This window comes from Carettochelys insculpta, chromosome 2 (genome assembly GCF_033958435.1).
Source record: "Carettochelys insculpta isolate YL-2023 chromosome 2, ASM3395843v1, whole genome shotgun sequence".
NCBI lineage: Eukaryota > Metazoa > Chordata > Testudines > Carettochelyidae > Carettochelys > Carettochelys insculpta.
In genome coordinates, this window is record NC_134138.1 from 197,895,677 (window position 1) to 197,921,375 (window position 25,699).

General features: G+C 42.8%; 1 protein-coding gene across 3 annotated transcripts in view; it reads right to left on the bottom strand.

The window, feature by feature from the left end:
- The window catches only part of DNAJC13 (DnaJ heat shock protein family (Hsp40) member C13), a 97,166-nt gene that overhangs the window by 4,798 nt on the left and 66,669 nt on the right, over positions 1 to 25,699 (bottom strand). For all 3 annotated transcript variants that reach the window (XM_074988279.1, XM_074988277.1, XM_074988278.1), the window contains 17 exons: positions 25,497 to 25,616; positions 16,544 to 16,723; positions 15,577 to 15,744; positions 13,691 to 13,804; positions 13,213 to 13,329; positions 12,232 to 12,409; positions 11,393 to 11,484; positions 10,002 to 10,101; positions 9,277 to 9,351; positions 9,001 to 9,113; positions 6,964 to 7,133; positions 6,180 to 6,222; positions 5,136 to 5,309; positions 3,948 to 4,127; positions 3,200 to 3,340; positions 2,346 to 2,489; positions 463 to 562 (listed from right to left, as the gene is read on the bottom strand). In XM_074988279.1, coding sequence (XP_074844380.1) covers positions 463 to 562; positions 2,346 to 2,489; positions 3,200 to 3,340; positions 3,948 to 4,127; positions 5,136 to 5,309; positions 6,180 to 6,222; positions 6,964 to 7,133; positions 9,001 to 9,113; positions 9,277 to 9,351; positions 10,002 to 10,101; positions 11,393 to 11,484; positions 12,232 to 12,409; positions 13,213 to 13,329; positions 13,691 to 13,804; positions 15,577 to 15,744; positions 16,544 to 16,723; positions 25,497 to 25,616 — 2,209 coding nt within the window. The remainder of the gene's footprint in view (positions 1 to 462; positions 563 to 2,345; positions 2,490 to 3,199; positions 3,341 to 3,947; positions 4,128 to 5,135; positions 5,310 to 6,179; positions 6,223 to 6,963; positions 7,134 to 9,000; positions 9,114 to 9,276; positions 9,352 to 10,001; positions 10,102 to 11,392; positions 11,485 to 12,231; positions 12,410 to 13,212; positions 13,330 to 13,690; positions 13,805 to 15,576; positions 15,745 to 16,543; positions 16,724 to 25,496; positions 25,617 to 25,699) is intronic.

Sequence of the window (25,699 nt, forward strand, 5' to 3'; positions counted from 1 at the left end):
GGACTTCTAAAAACTTTGTGATATTTGAAGTACAACAGCCAACTGGGGCTGTAAGGCAATTTAGCTGTAACACCACAGAGCACCGTGAGGACTATTTGCAGGAAATCTGGACACACACAAGAAATCTGGCAATACCCATTGCATTAAAGAACTTCAACTCATTTCTCAGCACACATGCTCAGATATGCGCTATTCATGGGCCAAAAGAGATGGCTTATCCATGTTAGCAGAAGAGCTCAAAACAGTATAAAATAAACACAGCACTTCTGTAGTGTTAGTATAGTCACAGTGCAAATAGCCACATGATGGCAGCAAAACTCTGGAGGATAAAGAGAGGTTATACCCACCACACCTTTAAAACAAAAGGTCAAGTATCTAAGATCTATACAGACATATTTTAAGGCGTATTTGAGACAGCAGCAGTGAAGGTTACAACTCTGATCTGAAATTAGTGTTGCTGACCTGTGAGGTATCCTACTGTTTGTGTCTCAGAAATGAACAAGTCGTGTTTCTGATCTTTGAAGGCACTCCACACAGAAGAACGAGAGAGGATTTCATTTACCTACAATGAAGAGCTGGTAAGTGCTTACACGTAATAACTGCTTACAACAACTGGATGGAAACATTCCATTCTTTACCAATGATTGTAAACTCAGTTTAGAAGTTGACTATACTATGAACATTTAAATATCCAAATGGACATACACAGTTCTAGCTCAAAACTGCAACTATGACAGTGTCAACAGGTAGCTGTTTGGAGGTTCCATATACAAGCCCAGATCTCAGGAAGATGTAGTGCTATTGAACAACTTGAATTCCTCCTTAGTGCTTCTTTTGCACCACCCATTCATTTGGTTAACAGGGTGAGCAGAAACCACTGGTAGTAGCCTCAAATGGCAGGCAGCCTGAGAAGCAGAGCTATTCCCTGGCAGCACAGTTGGGGCATCGACCTAGACAGTAACTTAAGTCTTGAATGGGTATGGAAAAATGGGCCCAGGACTAAAACAGAGATACATAAACAAGATTTTGGATTTTACTGTTGCTCTGGGACTGGGAATATACAGATTCTTCTGATGCAGGAGAGGCTGTGTTACTTGGGCAATTTGTTTTTTAGGCCTCAGCTCTAGTGAGCAATGCTTCTTCTGCAGAGGAATTTAAGACTCCACAGAGTTTTCAGGCTGCAGTTCTGAAGATTCTTTCCCATTGCAGTACAAACTGAGAAACCTGTGCATCAGTCTTGCCTATCTACTGTCACATGTCATCAGCTTTCAATAAGCACTCTAGGCTCTCAATGCTGTTTCTCTAGTTCGTCCTCTGCTCCTGATCCTCCATTCATAGGAAGATACTGACTCACTCACTAAGGATGTGTCTACACAACAGTGTTACTCCTGAATGAGCTATTCTGGAATAGCTTATTTTGAAATAGCATGGTTACACAAAATGCATTTCAAAATAGCGCTCAACTATTTCAAAATACAGAGTCTACAGCACCTATTTCAAAACAGCACTTCGGAATACAGCAGGACAAGAACCACTTTATGTTCTAATCAAAAGAGGGGATGGCTAGACCACACACAAAGCCACCATCCAGCATAACTTGCCAAGCTCTCAAATGGAACCTACAAGGAAAACCTCTGACAACGTGGGGAAGAACTATGGAGACTGAAGGACAAAAACTGAAGGACTGGGGTACTCCTGGGGTCAGCTAGAAGTTTTGTCCTGAGACAGAATGAAGTGGAGGAGACTTGCAGATGACCTATGCTAGTATAAGAGTTTAAGTCAAAGCCAGTCAAGTCTATTCCCTATCTACAGAGTCCAAATTTTGAAATAGGCACTATTCCTCTTTAAGGAGGTTTATCAATTTCAAAATAAGGCCATCCACTATTTCAAAATGATTTTGAAGTAGCTGCATAGTTATTTTGAAATACCAGCTGCTATTTTGAAATAACTTTGCTGTGTAGACATACCATAAGTGCTGTGAATCTGGGATACTTTGCCACTTAATGCAGACCAATCATTGACACAGCTTGAGCACTTCAATAAAAGGTAAAGTCAGGAGACATGTCTTCAGGTATATGAGCTCAAAACTCAAGCATCAGAGGGGTAGCTGTTAGTCTGCACCCACAAAAACAACAAGTCCCGGGGCACCTTATAGACTAACAGATTTTTTGTAGCACAAGCTTTCGTGGGCAAAGACCCACTTTGTCAGATACAAGCTTATGCTCCAAAAAAATTTGTCTAAGGTGCCACAGGACTTCTTGTTGTTTTGGCTCAAAATTGTATCTTTGTATATAATAAAGCTCTCTCAAGCCCAGATATTCAGAACATTAGTAGTGGGTACTTACCTGCTCTCCATACTGTAGGCTGCGAGTCATAGACTTCAAGGTTTTAACTATCTGAGCCTTTGTGGCTGATGGGCTTTCCAGATTTTCAAGGCCAACTCCTTCAAGCAATTTGAGGAGATATAGAACCAAATCTGTTTTCAAAGCCTATAAAGCAAAGTTATTGGAAATACTTGAACTGAATGGAATTTCACAGTATTTGATTGCTCACTTCACTCTACCTTAGAGCTACTGTGCTAATTTTTTATATCTTGTTAGATTAGTGGGATCTCTCTTCTGAGGACAACCTGAACTGCTCTATTACACCTGCTTCTGAAGGAAGCTTAGTAGAGGTCTGCACACATCTAAGCTAATAATGCTGCAGACAGAAGATAAACATGCCAAGAAAAAGGAAAATGCAACACTGTCAAACATAGACACTAAAATAACTACTCAGTTATTTATGACAAATTATGAAATGAGAATTGGCAGTTCTGCTCCTGGCTCAATTCTTTGAAGCAGGCCTCACTGGGCATCCTTTTTCTATTCTCACAGAAGAGAAGTTATGGAACGCAAGTCATAAGCTGCCCTCTCACCATAACAGTTTCACAACTAAGTCTCAGTATATTGCTCAGGGAGCATGAGGAATGCTGTACTGCAGGTCTGAGCTATGGGTGAGGGATTTCACCTCCTACCTTTGTCAACCCAGGACTTGAATACTGCTAGGCCAGAAATGGGAAGAGAGGCAGGACAGAAGCAAGTACCACGTGGAATACTAACAGTCATTAACCACAGGATACAGCACACTTCCTACACTGACGAATGTACAACTGAGTGTGAAAAATACTTATACCACTTCTTTACAATAGCTTGCTTACTTGGGCTACTAAATCATTCTGCTCCCTTTGAAACATTCGATTAAGTGCTTCACAGGCTAGACCAATCGTGTCCACTCGCTTTTTCATTCCATTCATCAGTGGGCCAATGGTCTCAAGTGATGCCATTGCTCGAACACAAAGCTGTACATACAGGAAGAGAAGCATTTGTTTTGTCACATTTTAATCTAAAACTAAATCATTAGCATTGTAAATCTATTGCAATGATAAACTGCAGGTATCGGTCCCCTTTATTCTACTTTCCTACATGAGTTTCACAGGTTGCACAATAGTAGCAGCAGGCACCAACTGTTGCAACAGATGTTTGTTGTATGCTTTTATCCATAATTAGGATGAATTAAAACCACTAACTAGCCAACCACAGACAGACAAGAGACACAGGAGAAGAAAAAACCTCCTCTGGTTAGAGGCTATGCTGACTTAGTTCTAAGAACATGAGCATGAACTACTCACAGGTAACCAACATAGATCCTACTAGCACACTCTAAAAAGGTACCTGAATTGCAGTAACACTATGGTAAGACAGTATGAATGCCAACCATGTACCTTTTAAGTAAGCACCAGCCAGATCTAAGTGGGGCAGTTAGGGCGAAACAGGTTACAGCACTCTACGAATCACACCCCTCCAGAACGTTTTGCTGTGCCATGTACACAAGCCCTATGCTGGTATGAACTAACACCATATGCACTTTGTATACATTCCATATAGAGAATATCTTAAGGTCAGTACCTCATTATCAGACAGTGCATGTATGACACGAACAGCACTTTTAGGGATGGCATTATTCTTGTGATTCAGAGCTTGGAGAATCTTGGGGAGATGACCAAGTGGTGGAACTTGATCTGCTAATGGAGGATGAGTACTGAAGAGACACACTGTTGCCGTTGTTACAGTTTCTAATGTTTCCCCCTATGAAAGCATACAAGTCTGTGCATTAAAATTCAATTTTTCAGGTCAGAAGTAGCTGTAACATTAAAGTAACTCAGTGCAGCAGGTTAATCCATTGCAGTGCAAAAATACTTGCTGTTTCAAAGTTGAAGAAAGTCACTATGAATAGCAGGCATTTACTGATTTTTTAAAAACAGTTTATTTTCACTATAAGCTCAAATACTGCAGAAGGAAACTTTGATTTAACTGGGACCGTGGCACAAACTGGAAGTCAACTTATGAAGTGCTAGTGTTCCCTATGCAATTTTCTACTGTTATATTGAGTTAGCCAGGTGACGTTTTCTTCCAGGAAAGCAATGAAGTTAGAGAATGCTGGACAAAAATATTGATTTGCATTTCTTTAGTCAGTCAATGACTTGAACTAAAGCTCCAATAAGATTTTAAGAAGCAAATCGAAAGACAAGTATCAGAGGGGTAGCTGTGTTAGTCTGGATCTGCAAAAGCAACGAGGGGTCCTGTGGCACCTTATAGACTAACAAATGTATGAGCATAAGCTTTCATGGGCAAAGACCCACATTGTCAGATGCAGATAGTGGAAATCTGCAGAGGCAGGTATAAATAGGCAGGCCAGAGCAAGGCTGGAGACGAAGTTAACTCAGTCAGGGAGGGTGAGGCCTACCACCAGCAGTTGATCTGGAGGTGTGAACACCAGGAGGAGAAACTGCTTTTGTATTTAGCTAGCCATTCACAGTTTTTGTTTAATCCTGAGCTCACGGTGTCAAATTTGCAGATGAAATGCAGCTCAGCAGTTTCTCTGAAAAGACAGGGACTCAATTTTGGACATTCAAAATCTAGATTTTACTTACCTAATATTTTTAAAATATTTTATATCCAGGTGCTTTTGCATAAAATCAGAAAGATTTAAAACTTAAATGCTAATTATGGTTCTGGTTTAGACTACTGCCAAACTTTACCCTTACAATATGTGGAATCAAATTTTAAAAAGCTTATCCAGGAAAGTTCTCTTACATGGGGGTTATTTTTCTCCAATAGTTCAGTGAATTTTTCCAACAGTGCAATAAGAAATTCTCTAGGTTTTCGTAGAACCCAAGCCGGCTGGGCAATGAAGATTCTTAAGAAGACTCCCCCTACAGAAAGTTCACCTTCTGCTTCGCCATACACCACAGCAAAGTCATCAGGCAACTGCACATGGAGAGGAACAAAAGTTAGCATATAACTTAGCAGTAAGTCTCCCCTCCCACCCTCTGATCAAGACAGAGAAATCAGTGAAAGCTTGCAACTAATTACAACCATGATTTCAGTGAAGCTGTATGATAAAGATCAGAACACGAGCTTCCTTTACCCTGATTCAGAAGCCAAAAGCTGAACTGAACAAAAGTTAGCAATATCATAAATTTCTTTATAGTAAGTTACTGAAGAAACACTAGGTACTCAGGCTCCTTCCTAAACAAGATGCTAACTTGGAATCTGTCTGGTGAGTGGGCATATTCAAGTGAATCTTGTCCATGGATTCAACTAAATAAACTAGCAACAGCACAATCGCAACAGCAATTTAAACAGGATAGCTGATGTAGACTAATGAATTCTATGTACAGTCTAATGAGCCCTATTTTTCAGTAAATCTGAACTCTTGAGAGGCATTCTAATATCTAAAACAAAAACTTACTGGAACCAAAAAAAAGCCAAATCACATTTTTTGCCTTCATGTGCTGAACAGTACATCTGAAACCATGTAGACCCACAGGGTAGAAGGTTTTGATTTTTTTTTTTTTTTTTTTTTTTTTTTTTTAATGTACCATTTCCTAATGCTACTCAATTATCTCATCAGAATTACATTTTCTGAGTGGAATTACTAGAATTGCAGAATTCTAAATGTCTTGTTTGTGGAATTCTTTGGAAGCTAGATTAAGCAATTCTTGTTTTTAGATGCCAACTCAACACAGTAACGAGTTAAGGCACTGTATGCTAGAAGCACATAACTGGCATTTTCTATGTCACTGCTTCCCTATGGTCTCTCTTGGGACCCCAAAATATGAAAGTTGTTGCGTTTACCTTCCAGTTAATGTCAGGGTTGTCCCTCTGAAGTTTAAAGTGCCTATTAAAAAGAGAGGGGTTAAGAAACACTGATCCCAGAGACAACAAAAAGCATTGGCTCCCATTTAAACCTTAAACATTCACTCTCAGTGGCTCCCTCTTTCTGCCATGTGTAATGCTTGAACAAGGGTCCCATCGTCAAACTCTTTTCCCTCATTTTCAATTCTCCATTCTTAGCTTTGAAAGATCATGACCTGTCGGGCTAAGCTCTGTGTGTTCAGTGTTTTCCTTTTCTCTGGATCCCCATAGGCAGCAGGTGGCAGTTACTGCATTGCTTGGTACTTACTACACACTGGATGTACTGAATAGTAACAGAGAGTAAGCCGTGCTAGTCTGTACACTATCAAAACAAAAAGCAGTCAAGTAGCACTTTAAAGACTAGCAAAATAGTTTATTAGGTGAGCTTTCGTGGGACAGACCCACTTCTTCAGACCATAGCCAGACCAGTCTGTTCTGGTCTGGCTATGGTCTGAAGAAGTGGGTCTGTCCCATGAAAGCTCACCTAATAAACTATTTTGCTAGTCTTTAAAGTGCTACTTGACTGCTTTTTGTTTGGATGTGCTGAGATACCCAGCTGCAGGCTCTATTGGAAGGCATTCCCTTAATCCTAACTGGAGATAAACCTCACATTGTCACAGGTGAATACTGGAGTTAAAAATGAGAATGAGCCTAAGGAATCAAAATTGCTACACTAGTGTGTCACTTCAAACACACTAGCTATTTACACAGTAAATCTACATACTCTAGCATCATTTCCCGAACTGTTGTGGATACTCTCTCTCGGGAGACATCATTCCAAATTAATTCAGGATTTTCATGCGTTCCTTCAAAAATATGAACAGAAGCTTCAGGGTTATCTCTCATGGCATCCATAAAGACTCCAGGCAGAAACTTCATTAGTGTAATTCTAACCTGCAAAAGAAAAATATAATCCCAATAATCTCGTAATATTATAAACTATACCTATTAAACTCAATGGCATTATGAAACTGCTATGGAATTGTTTTATTTTTTTAAATGTTGTTTGTAGGTGGCTTTGCAAAAACACTTTTGTATGATTAGAGAAAAACAATTAAAACTCAGTTTTTCAGGTCTGTTAATAAGCTATCTGGTATAAACACACCACCATTCATTTCACAATGACAAAACAGCCTCTCAAATGCAGTCACATAGGCTACGTCTACACGGACAGCCACTGTTGGCAGACCAAGTCTACACATAAAAGCAGATCAAAAGAGCAATCCACTCTGTCAGAGCGGCCAGAGTGCATGGCCCTCCCTTGACAGAATGGTGGACTGGAAGCTCTGAAAAGAGGACTGCCCAGGAACTGGAAGCCCTCTGTCAGAGCTGTCTACACGGGCACTTGGTCAACACACACAGTGTCAGAGACACTAATGTCGCTGACTGAACAGCTCGGTTTTGCTGACAAACTCAAAAGTTATTTTGCCGTTTAGATACACTGCGATTTATTGACAAAAGGGCTGTTCTGTCAACAGAAGCTGCCCATGTAGATGTGACCCTAGTGGCTAACAAGCTCTGACTCACAAGATGTAATACATAGTTTATCCAAGATTACAGAACACCAAACTAATTACAAAAAGGTAAAATTTTTCAGAAATACCTAACGTTACTATAAACAAACATTAGAGAAACATTGTTTTTCTAGTCAGTTTCTGTTGTACAGCTTCCCCTCGTTTGAGTCTTTCACAGACAGAGGAGAAAAACATTCAGAAAAAACTTTGAATAGTAACAGAGGTAGCCGTGTTAGTCTGTATTTCAAACAAAAAAAGCCAGCAGTCATGTAGCACTTTAAAGACCAACAGAAGGCGCTGAGTTTTCATGGGACAGATCCACGATCTGATGAAGCGAGTCTGTCCCATGAAAGCTCATCACCTAATAAATCATTTTGGCTGCGTCTACACGTGCACGCTACTTCGAAGTAGCGGCAGTAACTTCGAAATAGCGCCCGTCACGTCTACACGTGTTGGGCGCTATTTCGAAGTTGAAATCGATGTTAGGCGGCGAGACGTCGAAGTCGCTAACCCCATGAGCGGATGGGAATAGCGCCCTACTTCGACGTTCAACATCGAAGTAGGGACGTGTAGACGATCCGCGTCCCGCAACATCGAAATAGCGGGGTCCTCCATGGCGGCCATCAGCTGGGGGGTTGAGAGATACTCTCTCTCCAGCCCTTGCGGGGCTCTGTGGTCACCGTGGGCAGCAGCCCTTAGCCCAGGGCTTCTGGCTGCTGCTGCTGCAGCTGGGGGTCCGTGCTGCATATACAGGGTCTGCAACTAGTTGTTGGCTCTGTGTATCTTGCACTGTTTAATGAAAGTGTGTCTGGGAGGGGCCCTTTAAGGGAGCGGCTTGCTGTTGAGTCCGCCCCGTGACCCTGTCTGCAGCTGTGCCTGGCTCCCTTATTTCGATGTGTGCTACTTTGCCATGTAGACGTTCCCTCGTTGTGCCTATTTCGATGTTGGGCTGAGCAACGTCGAAGTTGAACATCGACGTTGCCAGCCCTGGAGGACGTGTAGACGTTATTCATCGAAATAGCCTATTTCGATGTCGCAACATCGAAATAAGCTATTTCGAAGTTGGGTGCACGTGTAGACGTAGCCTTTAAGTCAGAAAACTTTGTAAGCTTTCTAAAGCTGTTGGGGAACTTAAAGGCAGATTTAGTAGACGACATTCAACTTCAGAGTTGCCTGAATTTTCAGTTGTTCTGTAACTCTTGCATTACACAAAACCTAGCAACTTTTTAAAGTTTACTCATGCTCACCTTTGGACCCACTAGCTTATCTGCAGTCATTTTGGCAAAGAGCTCTGCTGTCTGAGTTCGCACCTGTGGATGTGTTGAATTGCAGAACATATCTAATAAGTAGATTAAAGCACCTGTTTGGAAAGACAGGAAAAAATTTAGATCACTTCAATCACAGTTGTCACTGGTTATATACTGTTTGACAGTAGTAGAGCAAATGCTTGCACCACCCTATCTGCAACAGTTTTAATCTTCATTTTGTACAAGTCCGTGTTAATCATTTGGAGAATAACGTACCTTTTGCCATGGCCTCTTTAATTATTTTTGTACTAGATGTCAAGGCATACAGAGCTTCAAGAACAAGCTGCCGACCTGTTATGATAACAAAAGAATTAGAACTACCACCTATTATGGATTAGTTCTTCATAAAAGACCTATTGTACTGAGTGCTATGAAAAATGAAATACTGAAGTTTGGGTGTTCATAAGCCAAAGAATTCCCCCCACCCCCCGTCAAATAACTTTGTTGGAAAGCACCACAATGAATACAAAAATGAAGCCTATCCACTGAAAATTTAAAAGGATTTGACAGTCAGACCAAGTTAGGAATTGCAAGCCTAGAATCCTGACTAAATCCAAGTAAGCAATTATATTCCATCCATATACAATTTCCTCTACCAAGTTCTTAGCAAGCTATCATTTTGGTGAACAACTAGTTGAAACTATGATGCTGAGACACTGCATAATTTATAGATTTTTTTTAGAACTGGATCTGTATTTTGAGCTTATAAATCAAACAATGGCTTTAACTTAGATTTCAAGCATTTCATATTGGAGAAATGTAAGTGATTAAGAGGTATATTTAATCTGAATAAAAATTAGGAGTAAGAAATGTAAATGCATGACACAGAAATCCAACATTACTGTTACCCTCTCAGGATCAGCTAACTGTATTCCAAATCACTAAATTTTTCACAACTGATTTTTAAAGAACACTTTCTAAAGTAGTTGCACAATACATACTTGAGGGCAGGGAATGCAGGAGGGCCAGGAGGTTGGAAAGAACCATTGCCTCAGCAATATTGTTAACACATTCTTGATTACAAGTCACTATGTTCACCACCTGTAAAAGATCAAAAGCATGAATTAGAAATAAAATCCTTGCAAATTGCTAATATATTTAAGCCTCGTTTGCTTAAGGAATGCAGTACTTTTACAGGCAGTGTGGGCCAATCATTGGGACACTGAATAAATGACTCATTTCTACAATGAGGCCACCATATGATCTCGGGCAAATAACTTTGTTTCTGTACTCATCTCCCGTTCCATACTTTGAAGTATTTATATCATTCTTCAAGGCAGGATCTGTGTTTATGTACAGCATCTACCACAAGAGTACGCCCCAGTCTCAGTCAGGGTTTTGTGAGCACTGCTACAGCACACACCCCACTGGAGACTGTACTGTAATAAACCTAGATTAAAAACCCAATATTGACATTCTACAAGAGATGTACAATGAAGGACCTAACCCCTAAAAATACACATGCTAAAGGTTTTGGCTACTGTTAAATCTCAGTTAACAAATATGAAAGTGCTAAAAGCCATCAAGACCACCAAATACATCTTAAACCTGGTAAACTAGTGTTAGAAACTTAGAATCTACTAGAAAAAAAACCTCAGCATTTAAATGAACACCCAAAGTTCAGGAACTACTGTATAAAATGCTAACCTGTGAAGGAGTGGTCAAGGCTTTAAGCTAAGAGTGAGTTATAGCTGATACTGACAGATCTTTGAACAGAACAGTTTCTATTTATAAATAAAAAGATAGAATTTCTTAACCTAGCCAAGCACATGTGGCTCACTTATAGAAACATGTTTATGGAAATTATATTTGCATCCATGTGATTAAGAGGGCCCTAACAAATTCAGTCATTTATAGCCAAATTCACACCCAGAAGGTTTGAAAAGTGGTAAATTTCATATTTTCAGCTCTTCAATCTGAAGTTTCATGGTGTATTAACCGTGGCGGCTCCACCCAAAGAGGGTGGTGGGTGGGGAGGTCATGGGATTACCACCCTCATTTCTGTGCTACCTTCAGAGCTGGACTCTGAAGGTGGCCAGTAGAGCACTTCCTCCAGCCACAGAAGATTCCAAGAGGTAGAGTTGGGTCTGGTCTGGTCCTCTCACTCCCAAACAGTTTTTGGGAAGGGACAGGTCCTGTTCTCTACCCAGTGGATGGTAGGAATCCCCCACCTTTGATGGGACATTCCTGGGAACAAGGGGACCTCAGATTTCTCCAGGAAGGACTTTTCATGATCTGATGTGTTTTTCAGATCTGTGAAATTGATAGTGCCCCTAGTGATTAGGTAATGTGGGGATGTGTACATAAAAATGTTACTTAAGCTATGTTTTACCTCTAAAGCCAATTGCTGCACTTGACCAGCTCCATGGACACGCAGAAGGGAGAAAATCAGCTTAAAGTGACCTATGCATTCACACTCTGAACCTACAAAAAAGAATGTTAAATTTTACAACCTGAAGGAACATTTACAGAAAAGCATCCCAATGAATGTTACACAGTTGGAAATACTCCAGAGAACTAAATCTTTTCAAAGTATGGTCCATCTTTGCATTTGTACAATGTGGTCCTAGTCTATAACCAAGGCTACTGCTTACTGCAATATAACTGTAAAGCATGAGGCCAACAGGAAAGCAGCTCTATCAAAGTTAGTGGACCAGTATAAGTTTTTCCCTTTGCTTGCAATATATGAGACAACTACTGTGACAGTTATACCCTATTCTTTCCAGTTTATTTTGTGTATTTGACACTTTTGGGACTACCCATTCTTCCTTTGGAAAATGCCCTCAAAATCAGCAGAGGAACAGAAAAAAAAAAGCTATTTTTAAGTAGATGTTTTTCTGTTAGCCATTTTAACGTTTCAACAGCTTCCAAAGAATGTTAAGAGTTGACAGTAAACTCACCTCTGAAGAAACACCAGGAAATAATTTCACTCGAGATATTTTTCATCTTAATGTTATAGCTGTACAGTACTCTACAAAAGGTTTGTACATACAGGCATTTTACAGCTACCTTCTTTACCCTTCATTATGGTGATACTCCTGATCCAGAAAATCCCAACCTGACAGTCTATTTCTCAAAATTGCAGGACTAAAGAGGGTCCAGTGTATCTTAAATAAATCTATAATAAGGTCTTATGCAAGGTGCTTATTAATTCAACATATTTAAGTTTACCTGGGTTGTGTTTTATGACATTTCTTAGAGCCTCCAAAGCCATTTCAACCCTCCGTAACCGCTCTCCATGTTGAGCAGATTCTACTTTCCCAGTCTGTGTGATAGCCATTAGCGTGTGAAGGTACTGTGCCTGTGAGCCAATGTAATCCAGGAGGCTTGCAGCAAATGCTTTCGGAAACTTAAAATAACGAAGAGATCAGTAAGTGTATTTTGTGCTAGCAGTGCCAAACTGCACTGTATAGCAAGCTCCTAACTAAATAATTCATGGTCAAAAAGCCATTGACAAATTCAGCAATAATTCTCAGCTCTTCTAAACCAAAGGTCCCCTCCCACTGACGCACAAACTAGACTTCATTTCCCATTTTGCAGAATGTTCCAATCCACATTTTCTATCCAGCTGACTTTTATTCTAATGCCCATTCTCACAGTGAGATGAGTGTAATATAGTTAAACTACAGGTAAAACCTATTAAGAGCTTTGATGATGTGGCCAAGGACCACCCCCTTTGTTAAAACAGCTTACAAATGATAGTTTGAGAAAACTGTTAACTACCCAAGCTTCTCTAGGAAAATATTTAACCATTTAGAATTGTGTCAAAATGTATGTGCACCAAATTCTGATCCAAAACATGCTTTTCTATGCCAGTGAGAATATCTGTTTGGATACTTATATTTTTATCTCCCAATTAAACGAGAGATGAAAAATATATTTTAAGCAAACAACTGTCTAAAAACCACAGTCTACTCTGTGATGCTGAGATACCCTGAGAAGTTAGTAAAAACTTCAGATGGGCCAACTATACTATACTTTTCCCCACCGATATCACTGCTGAAGCTTTTGTATAAAAATTTCTTGGGCAGTGTTGGCTTTTGATGCCCTTCAGAATACTATTTGGAAGGGGAGCTTGGTTTAAATTTCACAATTGTCATTTAAGAGATTAGATTCAGGTTTCTCCACAAATAGTAAAATTGACCACCTCACCTCTAGCTGAAAAGTTGGGACTTCGTTGTAAACTCTAACAAAAATCTCCCCCACAATAAGTTCTTTTGCGTGGTCACTGAAGACAAATTCAGACCCATAGCTTTTGTCACAATCACCCTTTAAGAAAAAATTATTTAACAAAATCATACAATGACCCATCATATACAGAAAAAAGCATTTCATAGAGGCATGGAAAAAGAGAGTTAACTGCTATGACTGCCAACCAGACAGACAAGGCAAAAAGCAACAGGACAAGACTTTGTACAAATGTTTTAAGTTTTTAGAACAAAGTGGAGAGAGCAAATAATATTGGATATGTTGGCAATTGTAAGGTTTCCATCAGTGGCTGGATAATTTAAATCAATACCAAGCAGAATTTTTTCAGATCTTTGATAAGCTTCCTATAATGTGAGGATACTACAGAATATTTAAGGAACCTAGAGAAAAGCCTGTCATAAAAGTTGTAGGAGTGCCTCACTCTCTTTATCATGCTCTCTTGTTCAGACTCCAGGAATTCAAGTAGTTCAGCTCTTGTCCCATTGTTCCAGATCAAATAAGGGTTCTCTGTGTTGCTGTTGAGCATCTTCAGAATCTAGGAGACATTATAAGGCATTAGGTAAATAAGTGGATTTAACAATTCCAAACCAAAAAGAGAGAATTTAGAGTTTAACACTGTTGCAAGAGGAAAAATGAAACATATGGGGCAGGGGGAAGGATAAATTATGCCCTTTGTGAAGATCTAGTTCAGATTATGGGCACATCTACACTACGTCTATAATTAGTGGAAGATTGTCTGTCTGCCAGTGTGTCAATCTTCTGGGGCTTGATTTAGCACACCAACTAGGGCCACACTAAAACCAGATAACCAAGGCACAGCTGTTAACTCAGTAGTCATGAGAAGTAAAGGAACTGAAAAAAGAGTTTCTCCCATCAACCTCCCGCTGTGGGGACAACAGCAAAAGCTGATTCAAGAAATGTCGATTGCAGCCATGCAGTACTTGTAGCAGGAGTTGCTTATCTCAAATCCCCTTTTTCCCCTCTCAGGTAGACCTGGCCTAAGTAGCCTTTTGACCAGACCTTGGATTTCAAGAGTAGGCTTACTCTCCTACCCACTCTACAAATACCAAAAATCAAGGAACGGCTGCTACCCCATGCCGCCAACAACAGGAAGCAACACACCCACACATCCCCTGCTGTTGCTCCTTCCCTTGGACCTGTGTTCCAGTCTTCAATAATCACCCCCTACTCTGCAGATGCTTCCTTTTCTTCCCAGGCTAGTTGCTTGAAGCCACCCTCCTTCCCTTCACCATCTACACCCCTACCACCACCTCATTTTCCAACCCTGTCCCCACACACGTTTCAGGCAAACCCTGACAACCTCATACTTGTCCTTTACACTGCCCACTTTACTCTGCTGGTTCCAGCTCCTGATAAGTTTACCTTTAATCACCATCTGTCTTGTACTCCCAGAAATCCAGGAGAGGACTCTGGCACTATCCTCTTCTTTGCTCTTCCAATCATTAGAGCAAAGACACTGCACAGTGTACGACATGAGGGCTAAGCAAGTCTCTCCCCTCACATCCTTTGTGGAGCATTCCATCTGGCTCTTCTCCCTCCAAATGATTATATACCTTCTCCCCTACCCATACAGCAAACCCTGGTTTGCCATCCTCCTCCTCCAAGTTCCCAATCTGCACATAAGGAATAGTAACATCATAACACTGGAAGACCTGTTTAAGTGAGAGGACTCAAGAACCCAAATCCATCTTTATTATTCCATACTCATATGAGTCATTTAAAAAAAAAAATGAAATTTGACAAAAAGCACTTCTAACCAATTCGCACCCTTGCTCCCACCAATCCCAGAATTTACTCTGAATTTCATTAACCTCCAACTTTTCTGCTGTTTTTATCCTTTGGGACATTGCTGCTCCCTGTTTTGAAGCATTATAGCCAATAAATTCTATCCTTGCATAGACTTCTGTTTCCCAGAATCATACCACGTACCCCAAACTTTGGTACCTGCAACTATTAAACTCACTTTCTGTTCCCACCTTTGTCCTGCAGAGTGCTGTTTCTGCCATACATACCAGGATAAGAGTATTCATCTGCATTGAAGGTCAACTCTATTTTTTTTAATTCAGAAGGACAAAAACCGATTTCTCACTCACTTTTACATAGGTTCTACACCGATGAAAACAGTTCCATTTTATGACCACATGTTTTTAACCAGTTAACTGGGAAATGGTCATCACATTGAATGTCATTTCTCGGTATTCAGCCTGCTGTTTTATTTGTTACAGTGGCTAACAAGTTTTCAAACGATTGTTCTTTTACATAATGCTAAATTAGACAGTTTTGTACCTCAGTAGGAGTTGCCACAGCAAGCTTCCTTGCAACATATGGTGTCAGCATTCCAGCCAAACTTTTCCTTATTGCTGGATTTTCAGGTGTAGCTTGTTCTTCAGATAAATATCCTCCAAGACGACTCAAAGCAAGAAGACTGAGTTTGGCAAGACTATTGGCTACTTCCTGTAAATTAAAAAAAATCAAAAATTTTGAAAAGATCAAACCTATTAAAATCTCTTAGCTTACTTCAGGTTTCTGATGGAGAAATATCATCAACTACTTCCTTAAAAACCACTTCCTGAAAATAAGTTGTCCAGTGACTTTTTTTAATGTCTTGCATAATCATAAGCCAAATTCAGCTCCTTTAGTTTACTTCTCATTTATGCATCAACCTTCACAGACAGACAAATACACATACATCTGGGCAGGTCTTTTTATCTATTCCCATATAAAAGTTATATTAAGAATTAATGTTGATTGTACCTGTCAATTTATTGCAATATACCTTAAAGAGATGTTGCAATTATCCCAAAACCAAGCACTATAAACAAGGAAATTCCTTTAGAGATGGATGTGCACTTTTAAGGCAGCCAAACCATACAAAATCTATCCTGTAGGACACAGCATACAATAATCATATATAGGGTCACAGTTCAGAAATTTTAATATTCATAGTTCCAGATTGGATGCAATTAACTTAACTCAAAGCCATGTAATTTGGGAGACTAAGCTGTATTTTTCATACCTGAACAGGCTGAATCTGCCCAATACAAACTGAAAATTAACAAAGTGTGAGTCACAACTAGCACTTCCATAACCTATTCAACAAATTCAGTTACAAGAGAAACTTGTGTGTACAAGTAATAGAAACTAAGTCGCTTAAGTTTCACTATTATTCAGAAAATACATTACCACCTCTCAAGAGATGGTAACCAACATCCACCTTAATGTCTGAGTCAGTTATGTTTCTCTTAACTATTACCTGCTGATTGGAATCTTCACTCTTCTGAACGCCACTCTCTTCTAGCGTATAATCATAGTTGAAGAGGTAGTCGAGTAAATACCACAGAATTCCAGCTTGAAACAAATGTGTTTGTAGACGGGAATCGATGGCAAATGAGCTGACACATTCCACTCCCAAGGAAGCCACTCGTGAAATATTCTGAAGGAAAGAAGGGACTGGTAATTCAGTATTTTTGGTGACTTGAGAAAAATTTTAACCTAAAGGAAAATTTTAAATAGCACATCAAAAATTCATCAATAGGAAAATATATTGATTTTAAAGAAACAGACTTTCATTTTCTTACCTAAATAAGAGATGAGATACTAAATATCTGCATAAACTGAGAACATTTGAACCCTACAATCTATAGAGGAGGAAAAAAGGCTCATGCTGTTGTCAATTTCAAGAGAAGCATCCCCATAAAGAGAAGTTAGTTACTCACCTGTAGTAACGATGGTTCTTCGAGATGTGTCCCCATGGGTGCTCCACAATAGGTGTCAGGCTCGCCCAGCGCCGCAGATCGGAATTCTTCTAGCAGTTTCTATTGGATCGCACACACGCCAACACGCACCGCTCCCTTGCATGCCCCCGGCCATGTGCGCGATCCGGTCCCCACCAGTTCCTTGACCAACCACCTCGGATGCTCCTGAAAAAAGACAAATTCCGAAGCGGGGAGGATGGGCGGGTGGTGGAGCACCCACGGGGACACATCTCGAAGAACCATCGTTACTACAGGTGAGTAACTTCTCTTTTTTCTTTGAGTGGTCCCCGTGGGTGCTCCACAATAGGTGGTTACCCAGCAGTAACCCAAGTAAGGAGGTGGGTAATCGATTGATGTGCAGCTTGCCCCCGAGAGGACTGCTGTCGACAGATGGGTATCCTCCTCGAATACCCGATGTAGGGCATAATGCTTGGCGAAGGTGTCGTAGGATGACCAGGTCGCCGCTCTACAGATGTCTTAACGCGATGCCCTTGAAGAAGGCTGTTGACGCCGCCACCGCCCTGGTGGAACGAGCCCTAGGTGGAGCCAGCAAAGGGGTCTTTCGAAGCTCGTAGCACATTTTTATACAGGACACAATGTGCTTTGAAATTCTCTGTGAAGAGAGGCCTTCCCCTTTTGACCTAGGAGCGAGAGACACTAGAAGCCTGTCCGTTTTCCGGAAGGACTTAGTTCTGTCTATGAGGAAGGCCAACGCCCTTCTCTCGTCTAGGAGATGTAGGCACGCCTCCTTGCTGGAGCTGTGAGGCTTCAGGTAAAACGAGGGTAAAACTATTGGTTCGTAAAGATGGAACTCTGAAGAAACTTTTGGAACGAAGGCTGGGTGTAACCATAAGGTTACTGCCCCCTTTGAGAATACTGTGCAGGGTGGCGTTGCCATCACTGCTCCGAGCTCGCTCACCCTGCGGGCTGACGTAATCGCAAGGAGGAAGGTTGTTTTCATCGTAAGGAGTCGGAGGGGTACCGTGGCTAATGGTTTGCAGAGTGGTCCCGATAGCGTGCTGGGCACCAAGTCCAAACTCCATGACGGTGGAAGCGGTTTTCGAGGAGGGTACAGGTTTACCAGCCCCTTCAAGAACCTTGTGACGACAGAGTGGGCGAATGCAGTGGGCCTTTCCTCTGTATGCCAAAAAGCTGGTATAGCAGCAAGGTGGACCTTTAACGAGGATAGAGAAAGCCCGTCTTGTTTGAGGTCCAATAGGTATTCTAGTATTACCGTTATAGGAACGTCAAGGGGAGCTAACTGCTTGGCGGAACACCAGGCTGTAACTCGAGTCCATTTCTGTTCATAAGTCCTCCTGGTGGAGGCCCTTTGGCTACACTCCAGGACTTGTTGTACTCCCTCCATACATGTGCTCTCTAAGGAGCTGAGCCATGGATTAACCATGCCTGTAGACGCAGATCCTGAGGGTGCGGGTGCACTATGGACCCCTGAGCCTGCGTGAGTAAGTCCGGCGCCACCGGTAGGGGAAGTGGTGGGCAATCCGACATGCGCAGAAGCAAGAGAAACCATTGTTGCCGGTCCCAAGCTGGGACTGAGTATCATGCGAGCTCTTTCCCTTCTGGCTTTCTGCAGAACCTTGCGGATAAGCGTTGTGGGGAGGGGGGGGGGGGAAAAAAAAAAAACCACGTGAAGTAGAGGGCCCTTCCATGAAGTCATGAATGCATCCCCCAGGGACCCCTGCCCTATTCCTGCTCTGAAGCAGTACTGGGGATACTTCTTGTTGTACTGGGTGGCAAACAAATCGACTTGGGGAAACCCCCATGTACAAAATATGCGCCGTAGCAGGTCGGAGCAGATCTGCCATTCGTGCGTGAGTGGGAAGCGCCTGCTCAGCTGATCTGCCTTCACATTTGAGTGCCCAGCAAGTACGAGGCTTTCAACGTTATGTTATTGGCGATCCACCAGTTCCACAGTCGGACTGCTTCCGCACATAGCGGACGGGATCGTGCCCCTCCTTATCGAGGGATGTAGAACATAGTGGAGGTATTATCGGTATTGATCCTGACTACTTTGCCATGCAGGTAATCTCAAAAATGTCTGCACGCGTTGAACACTGCTCTGAGCTCCAGTATGTTTATGTGCAGTGTCTGTTCCGCAGGGGACTGTAGCCCTTGTGTCACCTTGCTGCCAATGTGCGCTCCCCATCCTGTGTGGGAAGCGTCGGTAGTAAGAAAATAGAAATTTGTGGTTGGTGAAAAGGCACCCCCAACTAGCAGATTCTTCGGATTTTCCCACCACGCTAGGGATCTGCGCACCTCTGTCGTGGGTGACACTACCTTGTGGACAGTATGGGATGCCAGTTTGTAAACACTCGCCAGCCAATGCTGCAGGCTTCGCATGTGTAACCTGGCATTCTGTACCACAAACGTCTCTGCCGCCATGTGGCCCAACAGCTGTAGGCACGTTAGGACCAGCACCGTGGGGCTGTACGTCATGACTCGCACCAGTGAGCTGATGGCGTGGAAGTGGGCGTCGGGCAGGTATACTCTTGCTGTGATAGAGTTTATGCGTGCCCCTATGAACTCTATATCTTGTGTGGGTTCGGTCTTTGACTTTGCGAGGTTGATAACTAGGCCCAGCGAAGTAAATGTGTTCGCGGTGACCCGTATCATGCGTAAGACCTCTGCCTTTGAGGCCCCTTTCAGCAGGCAGTCATCCAGATATGGGAAAACAAACACCCTGTCTGTGCAGGTAGGCTGATACCACTGTCAGCGTTTTGGTAAAAAACTCTGGGAGCCGAGGATAGGCCGAACAGAAGAACCCTGTACTGGAAATGCTCCCTGCCGACCATGAGCGGAGGAAGCGTCTGTGTGCTGGGTGGATTGTTATATGAAAAGTAAGCATCTTGTAAGTCGAGGGCTGCAAACTAGTCTCCATCATCCAGTGCCGTAAGTATGGAGGCAACTGTGATCATCCGAAAGCGTTGCTTGTGCAAGTAACAGTTGAGGCCCCGTAGATCCAAGATCGGCCTCCAGCCTCCTGTTTTCTTCTCTGTTAGGAAGTAGCGTGAATAAAAACCTTTCCCCTGGAATTGCTCCGGCACTCTTTCCACCGCCCCTATGAACATAAGGTGATCCACCTCCTGCTTGAGCCTTGCCTCGTGGGCAGCGTCTCTTGAGATGAGGCCTGGTGGGAGGCTTCATCGGTGGAAGTGACTGGAAGGGGATCGTGGAACCCGTGGCTATAATCTCTAGCACCCATCTGTCCGTGGTGATCTTTTGCCATTGGGAGTGGAACGGTTTGAGGTGATGATGGAACATGAGATGAGAGTGGCATTGAGCGATGGGATTGATAGTGCAGCCCCCGACATACCCATCAAACTTGTTGTCTTTGGGACTGCCCTGAGGGTGTATGGCTTTGTTGAGAACGTTGCCCGGGAGTTCTGTACTGCTGCTGGTGCCCTTGGTCATAGCCTCGCTGATATTGAGCATGCTGTGGTTGGTAAGCGTAGCGTCTTTGCTGAGGATAAAATTTCTTCTTCTACGGGGGAGTATAAATGCCCAAGGTTCTAAGTGTGGCCCTCGAGTCCTTGCTGGAGTGGAGGACCGAGTCAGTTGAGTCTGCAAACAGCTTTTGTTTATCAAAGGGAAGATCCACGATCTTCGCCTGCAGGTCCCTGTGGATACCAGACGTCTGGAGCCAGGATTCCCTACGCATGACCACTGCTGTAGCTGTTGAACATGCCGCTGTGTCTGCCGCATCCAGGGCAATCTGGACTCCCATCCGCGATGCTGCATAGCCCTCTTGAACAATCGCCTTTAACACCGGCTTCTTGTCTTCTGGGAGTGAATCCACGAGGGGAGTAAGTCTGGAGTAATTGTCAAAGTTGTGGTTTGATAGGTGTGCTGTGTAATTTGCCACTCTCAATAATAGGGTAGAGGAGGAATACACCTTCCTGCCAAACAGCTCTAGCTTCTTAGCATCTTTATCCGATTCCCCCCGATTTGTACTGAGATGCCTTCGACCTCTGCTGGGACGATTCAACCACCAAAGAATTTGGTTGTGGGTGACTAAAGAGGAACTCCATGCCCTTGGCTGGGACGAAGTACTTCTTATCCGCTCGCTTGTTCGTAGGCGGAATAGAGGCCGGGGTCTGCCATATGTTAGTGGCTGACTCCATAATGGCTTCGTCCAGCGGGATAGCGATTTTGGATGAAGCCGGGGGTCTCAAATTTTTCAGGAGTTTATGATGCTTCTCCTGCACCTCTGCTATTTGAATGTCCTGCGTGAAAGCTACTCTTTTGAACAGTTCCTGGAATTGTTTAAGGTCATCTGGGGGAGGGGGAGGGGGGACATCCCCAGGGGCCATGGCCTCATCTGGGGAGAATGAGGAAGAACCACTGGGGTAAACCTCCCTCGAATCCTCTGGTTCCTGCGGTCGATGATGTACTTGCTCCCTGGAGGATTGTAAAGGAAGGTCCCGGGATTCTGGACCTAACTCCCCCTGAGACAACTGTTCCCATCCCAGAGCGAGAGTGTACACAGGGGTATTGAAAAGCAGGGGAGGACCTGCCCCTGGATCTAGACCTGCGGTGTCTGTGTTCAGCATGACGAGGAGACCATAGCAGCATGGGCAAGGGCCCGGTGGAGACCTGGACCACGATCAGAGAGCATACCCATGATGTCTGGGAGAGCAGGACCTCCGTGACAACAGATAGTGGTAAAGCTGGTTTGTGATAGTACTCAAGGGGATCTGTGCCCAGAAGTGGTGAAGGTGGCCCAAGCCACGGCGAAATTGGTTGGAGGAATGGAGAGGGAGGTCCTAGATAAGCCGGTGGAGTCACAGCCCACTGGTGTGGCGTGTGTATCTCGGGGGGAGGGCTAGGTGATAAGGGCAGCACAGCCCTGTCTGGAGATGGACTGCGGTGCCGAGCTTTTGCTTTTGCCTTGCCCCTCCCCTGCAGGGTGGGCGCCACCCCTTCCCATGCCAGGGATCTCGGCCCCGTTGTCAGCACCGTGCTCAGCACAGTCAGCTGCGGTGCTGCGTGGGTAGCTTCCTCCAGCACCGGTAGGCTCCGTGCCAAGTGCCCCTGTGCCGTTGGTGCCATGGGGGCCGGTCCCACCTGCACTGGCCCTGCCGATTCCAGCACTTACTTCGCTGGCACTCGCAGCACCTTGCGTGCCGTCTGTTGTGTAATCGGAGGCTCAGCCTCTGCCACGTGCGCTGCTGCGCTGCCGCTTTCATGAGCTCGCGGCTGGGGACTCTGCGTTCTGCTCATCCTGCCCGCTGGGCCCGCCGGCAAGGATTGAGCCGGGGAGAGTTTCCTCCTCTTCTGCACCGAGGGGGTCAAAGAGGCTGCAGTCCTCTTATGCAACCCAGAGGGCCCTTCTGCGTGAGGCTTCTCTGGCAGTTCCGGCTGGAGAGCCTTATCAAACAAGAACATTTTGAGCCTCATCTCTGTCTTTCCTGGCCCTGGCTGTAAGCTTAGCACAGTGAGAACACTTCTGGGTAACATGCGATTCCCCCAGGCAAGGAATGCATTCACTATGCCCATCGGAGGCCAGCATAGCTTCGCGGCATGACTCACACTTCTTAAACCCCGAGGCGGCCATTGCGGTGAGTCTTTACTCTTAATAGGGTACTTAGCCCGTAATCAGTGCCTTTTTACCCCAAATAACAATCACCGGCCTGCGGGGCAGCAGACAGCTTAACTAGCCTTCTTGTCCGCCCCTCTCTCCTTCGTTCCTCTTCTTTCTGATAGCTGATTCATTCTCTCTCTTTTTTTTTTTTTTTTTTTTTTTTTTAAGTGACAAAAAACAAACTACACGTAAAAACAACTCTTATCTGACTCTGGCTTTAGCCTGAGCAGATTCCGTCTGCAGCCGATGGCGGTTGAGAAGGAACTGGCGGGGACCAGATCGCGCACATGGCCATGGGCGCGCGCAAGGGAGCGGCGCGCGTCGGCGCATGCACGATCCAATAGAAACTGCTAGAAGAATTCCCATCTGCGGCACCGGGCGAGCCCGACACATATTGTGGAGCACCCACGGGGACCACTCGAAGAAGAACTAAAGCTTCAGTGAACATATGGCTACATCTGGTTGGAAAATGTTCAGCTGAACTGTTTTCTGTCAGAAACCCCTGACTTCATGAAAGCCAGGTAGTTGGGCTGTCTGCTTCCTTGGTTAGGCCCACTCTTCCTGTCCTGCAGCTAGGGAGCAGTGCCTCTCCAGCTCCTAGTGTCCTGGGCAGCTAGCTAGCAGCTGGGGAGACAGGAGAGAAGAGCCTCTGCTTCCTACCAGCTGTTGCATCGTCTGTGTGTGGGTCCTAGGGAGGCTAGGAGCCAGCCAGGCATCTGGAGATTAAGTCTCTATCAAAATGCCTATTCCCTGGAAAAAAGTTACATTGACTTTGTTCCAGTTCAGAATAAAACAAACATTTTGAAAGTCTTCAGCAAAATGAATATTCTGGTTACTAAAGCTCCACGTGACATTCAAACAACAATTTTAATTAATCAGGATTTTTATAACGCTTCAGCATATTCAGAAGCAAGTCATTATAGGAGTCATATTCTTCCATTTAAATATCCTACTTCCCCTAACATGGTGCAAGTTTTGAAGCTGCAAGTTGCTTCTACTCTAAAGTTCTTCCACCTTACTCAGCATGGACATATTTCTTGATTCATACCACATTTTTGAACAGAGACCTTATACTATATTTCCTTTATTAAAATAATCAATTTTTGAAGAACCACATCTTCAGAAGGGTGAAGTGCTTGAGATAAGCAGCTCTTTAAAAAGAATAGTTGTATATACTTTGTTCAGTGAGAGTAGTCTAATAGCTGCCTAACACTTCACATGAAATTCTTAATTGATAGAACACTAAAAATTGCAAAGAGTTGCTTAATGAAAAGTAAAATCTTTATGTTCTGTGTTTTGGAACAGTTTTTAGAACAGATGTCACTCAGAAGACTTGGAGTACATGTTGCCAGATGGATTAGGTTTCTTTTCAGTATTCAAACTAAGGCAGAATTAACCAAGTAATTATGCCTGGTCTGGATTTCTTTGGCCAGTTTTTGAAAGTTTACCCTTGCATTCTCTTTCGTGTTTTAACTCCAAGGTTTAGATTTTGCTCCTTATCAGCTCTGCCACTTTCTTCCTACTGCAGCAAATGCTATTTTAAAGTCACAAGCTAAAGAGACTTACAGAAGTGTTAGAGTAAAAAGATGACACTCACCCTAGGTAACGTCTTATGTAGCTATTGGGTGAAATTCTGCTTTGTTACACCATTTTGAATTCAGACTAATACCATTAAAAAAAAAAAAAAAAAAAAAACTCATGGAATTATTGACTTTTAGGGCTACAAAACAGAATTTGGCTCACTTTCTGGATGGTAAGCTACAGGGTGGCCCACTACTCCCTTCTCCCCCATTTGAGAAGTATTCTGGGAGATGACATTTTTACCTACTGAAACTGGCAATCAGCTCTTATCATTCTAATTACTTTCCTAAGGCTAGGATTTCAAATGGAAATATTTGGAATCAGAATTTATGGAATTGTCTCCATACAAGTTGTATATTTAAACCAAATTTGATTACGCTAATGCAAAGCTTACTGTGGATGGTTGGCAGTGTTGTAACCTGACTTGTATAGGTATTGCTTGCATCTTGTAATTGACTGGCAATATTTAAAGGTGAAAAATAAAGTGATATAAACCACATAAATACAATTTATAGGTGCGAACAAATAGATATAAGAGTCTACACAGGGAATTTACACCATTTATTTTTTTAAATGGCCTTTAGTTCAATTTGAACAAGTTTGTGTGCACACCAAGCCTTGTATTTGTATCAGGTAGACTGCAAGTATCTGTACTTTAGAAAACTTCCCAAAAAAGTTTCATAAAAGCTTGTGTTAGGAATTAGTTTCATAGAGTGGTTCATTTTCTAGTACAAAACACTTGGTTTATATTTAAAAGCAAATGGGCACAAAAAACAGACAAAAACACCCCAGATCCACAAACCAGTTAGTCAACACTTGAAAGGAATGGGGCATTCTGTTAATGACTTAAGAGTTTGCTTGTTACTGAAGAAAAATTTTCACACCACTATTCAAAGGGAGACAGCTGAGCTGTCTTTTATATTCAAATTTGGCACATTAACACATGGTTTGAACCGGGATGGGAATTCTGAGTCACTATAGGGGCTCGTCTGCATATGTGGCTTAATCTAATTCTTGACCTCCCCCCACCCCCACCCTCTACTCTCTGATTTGCTCACCTTGATATTTTTCTGATTTGTCCTTGATTACTGTTTTTAGTTTTCTGTGCCTTAAATATTGAGTCTGTTCTGGTATGGCTATGATCTGAAGAAGTAGGTCTGTTCCATGAAAGCTCATCACCTAACAAATTATTGTGCTAATCTTTAAAGTGCTACTGGACTGCTTTTTGTTTTGATATTAACTTGGGTAGTAAGCTTAAGAGATCTTACCTTGCCATAATATAGCACTCTACAGAGATCCTTGATGATATTAGGCATTTCAGTGATCTTTTCTCTGCACTCCTCAAACTGAGCTGCCACACTGTAACATTTGCTTATATGCCCACATACCTGCAAAACACAAATACTCTCTTAAGCCACAGTTAGTACTCTATATCCCTTCAATAGGGCATGCAAACTTCTTTTAAAGAACT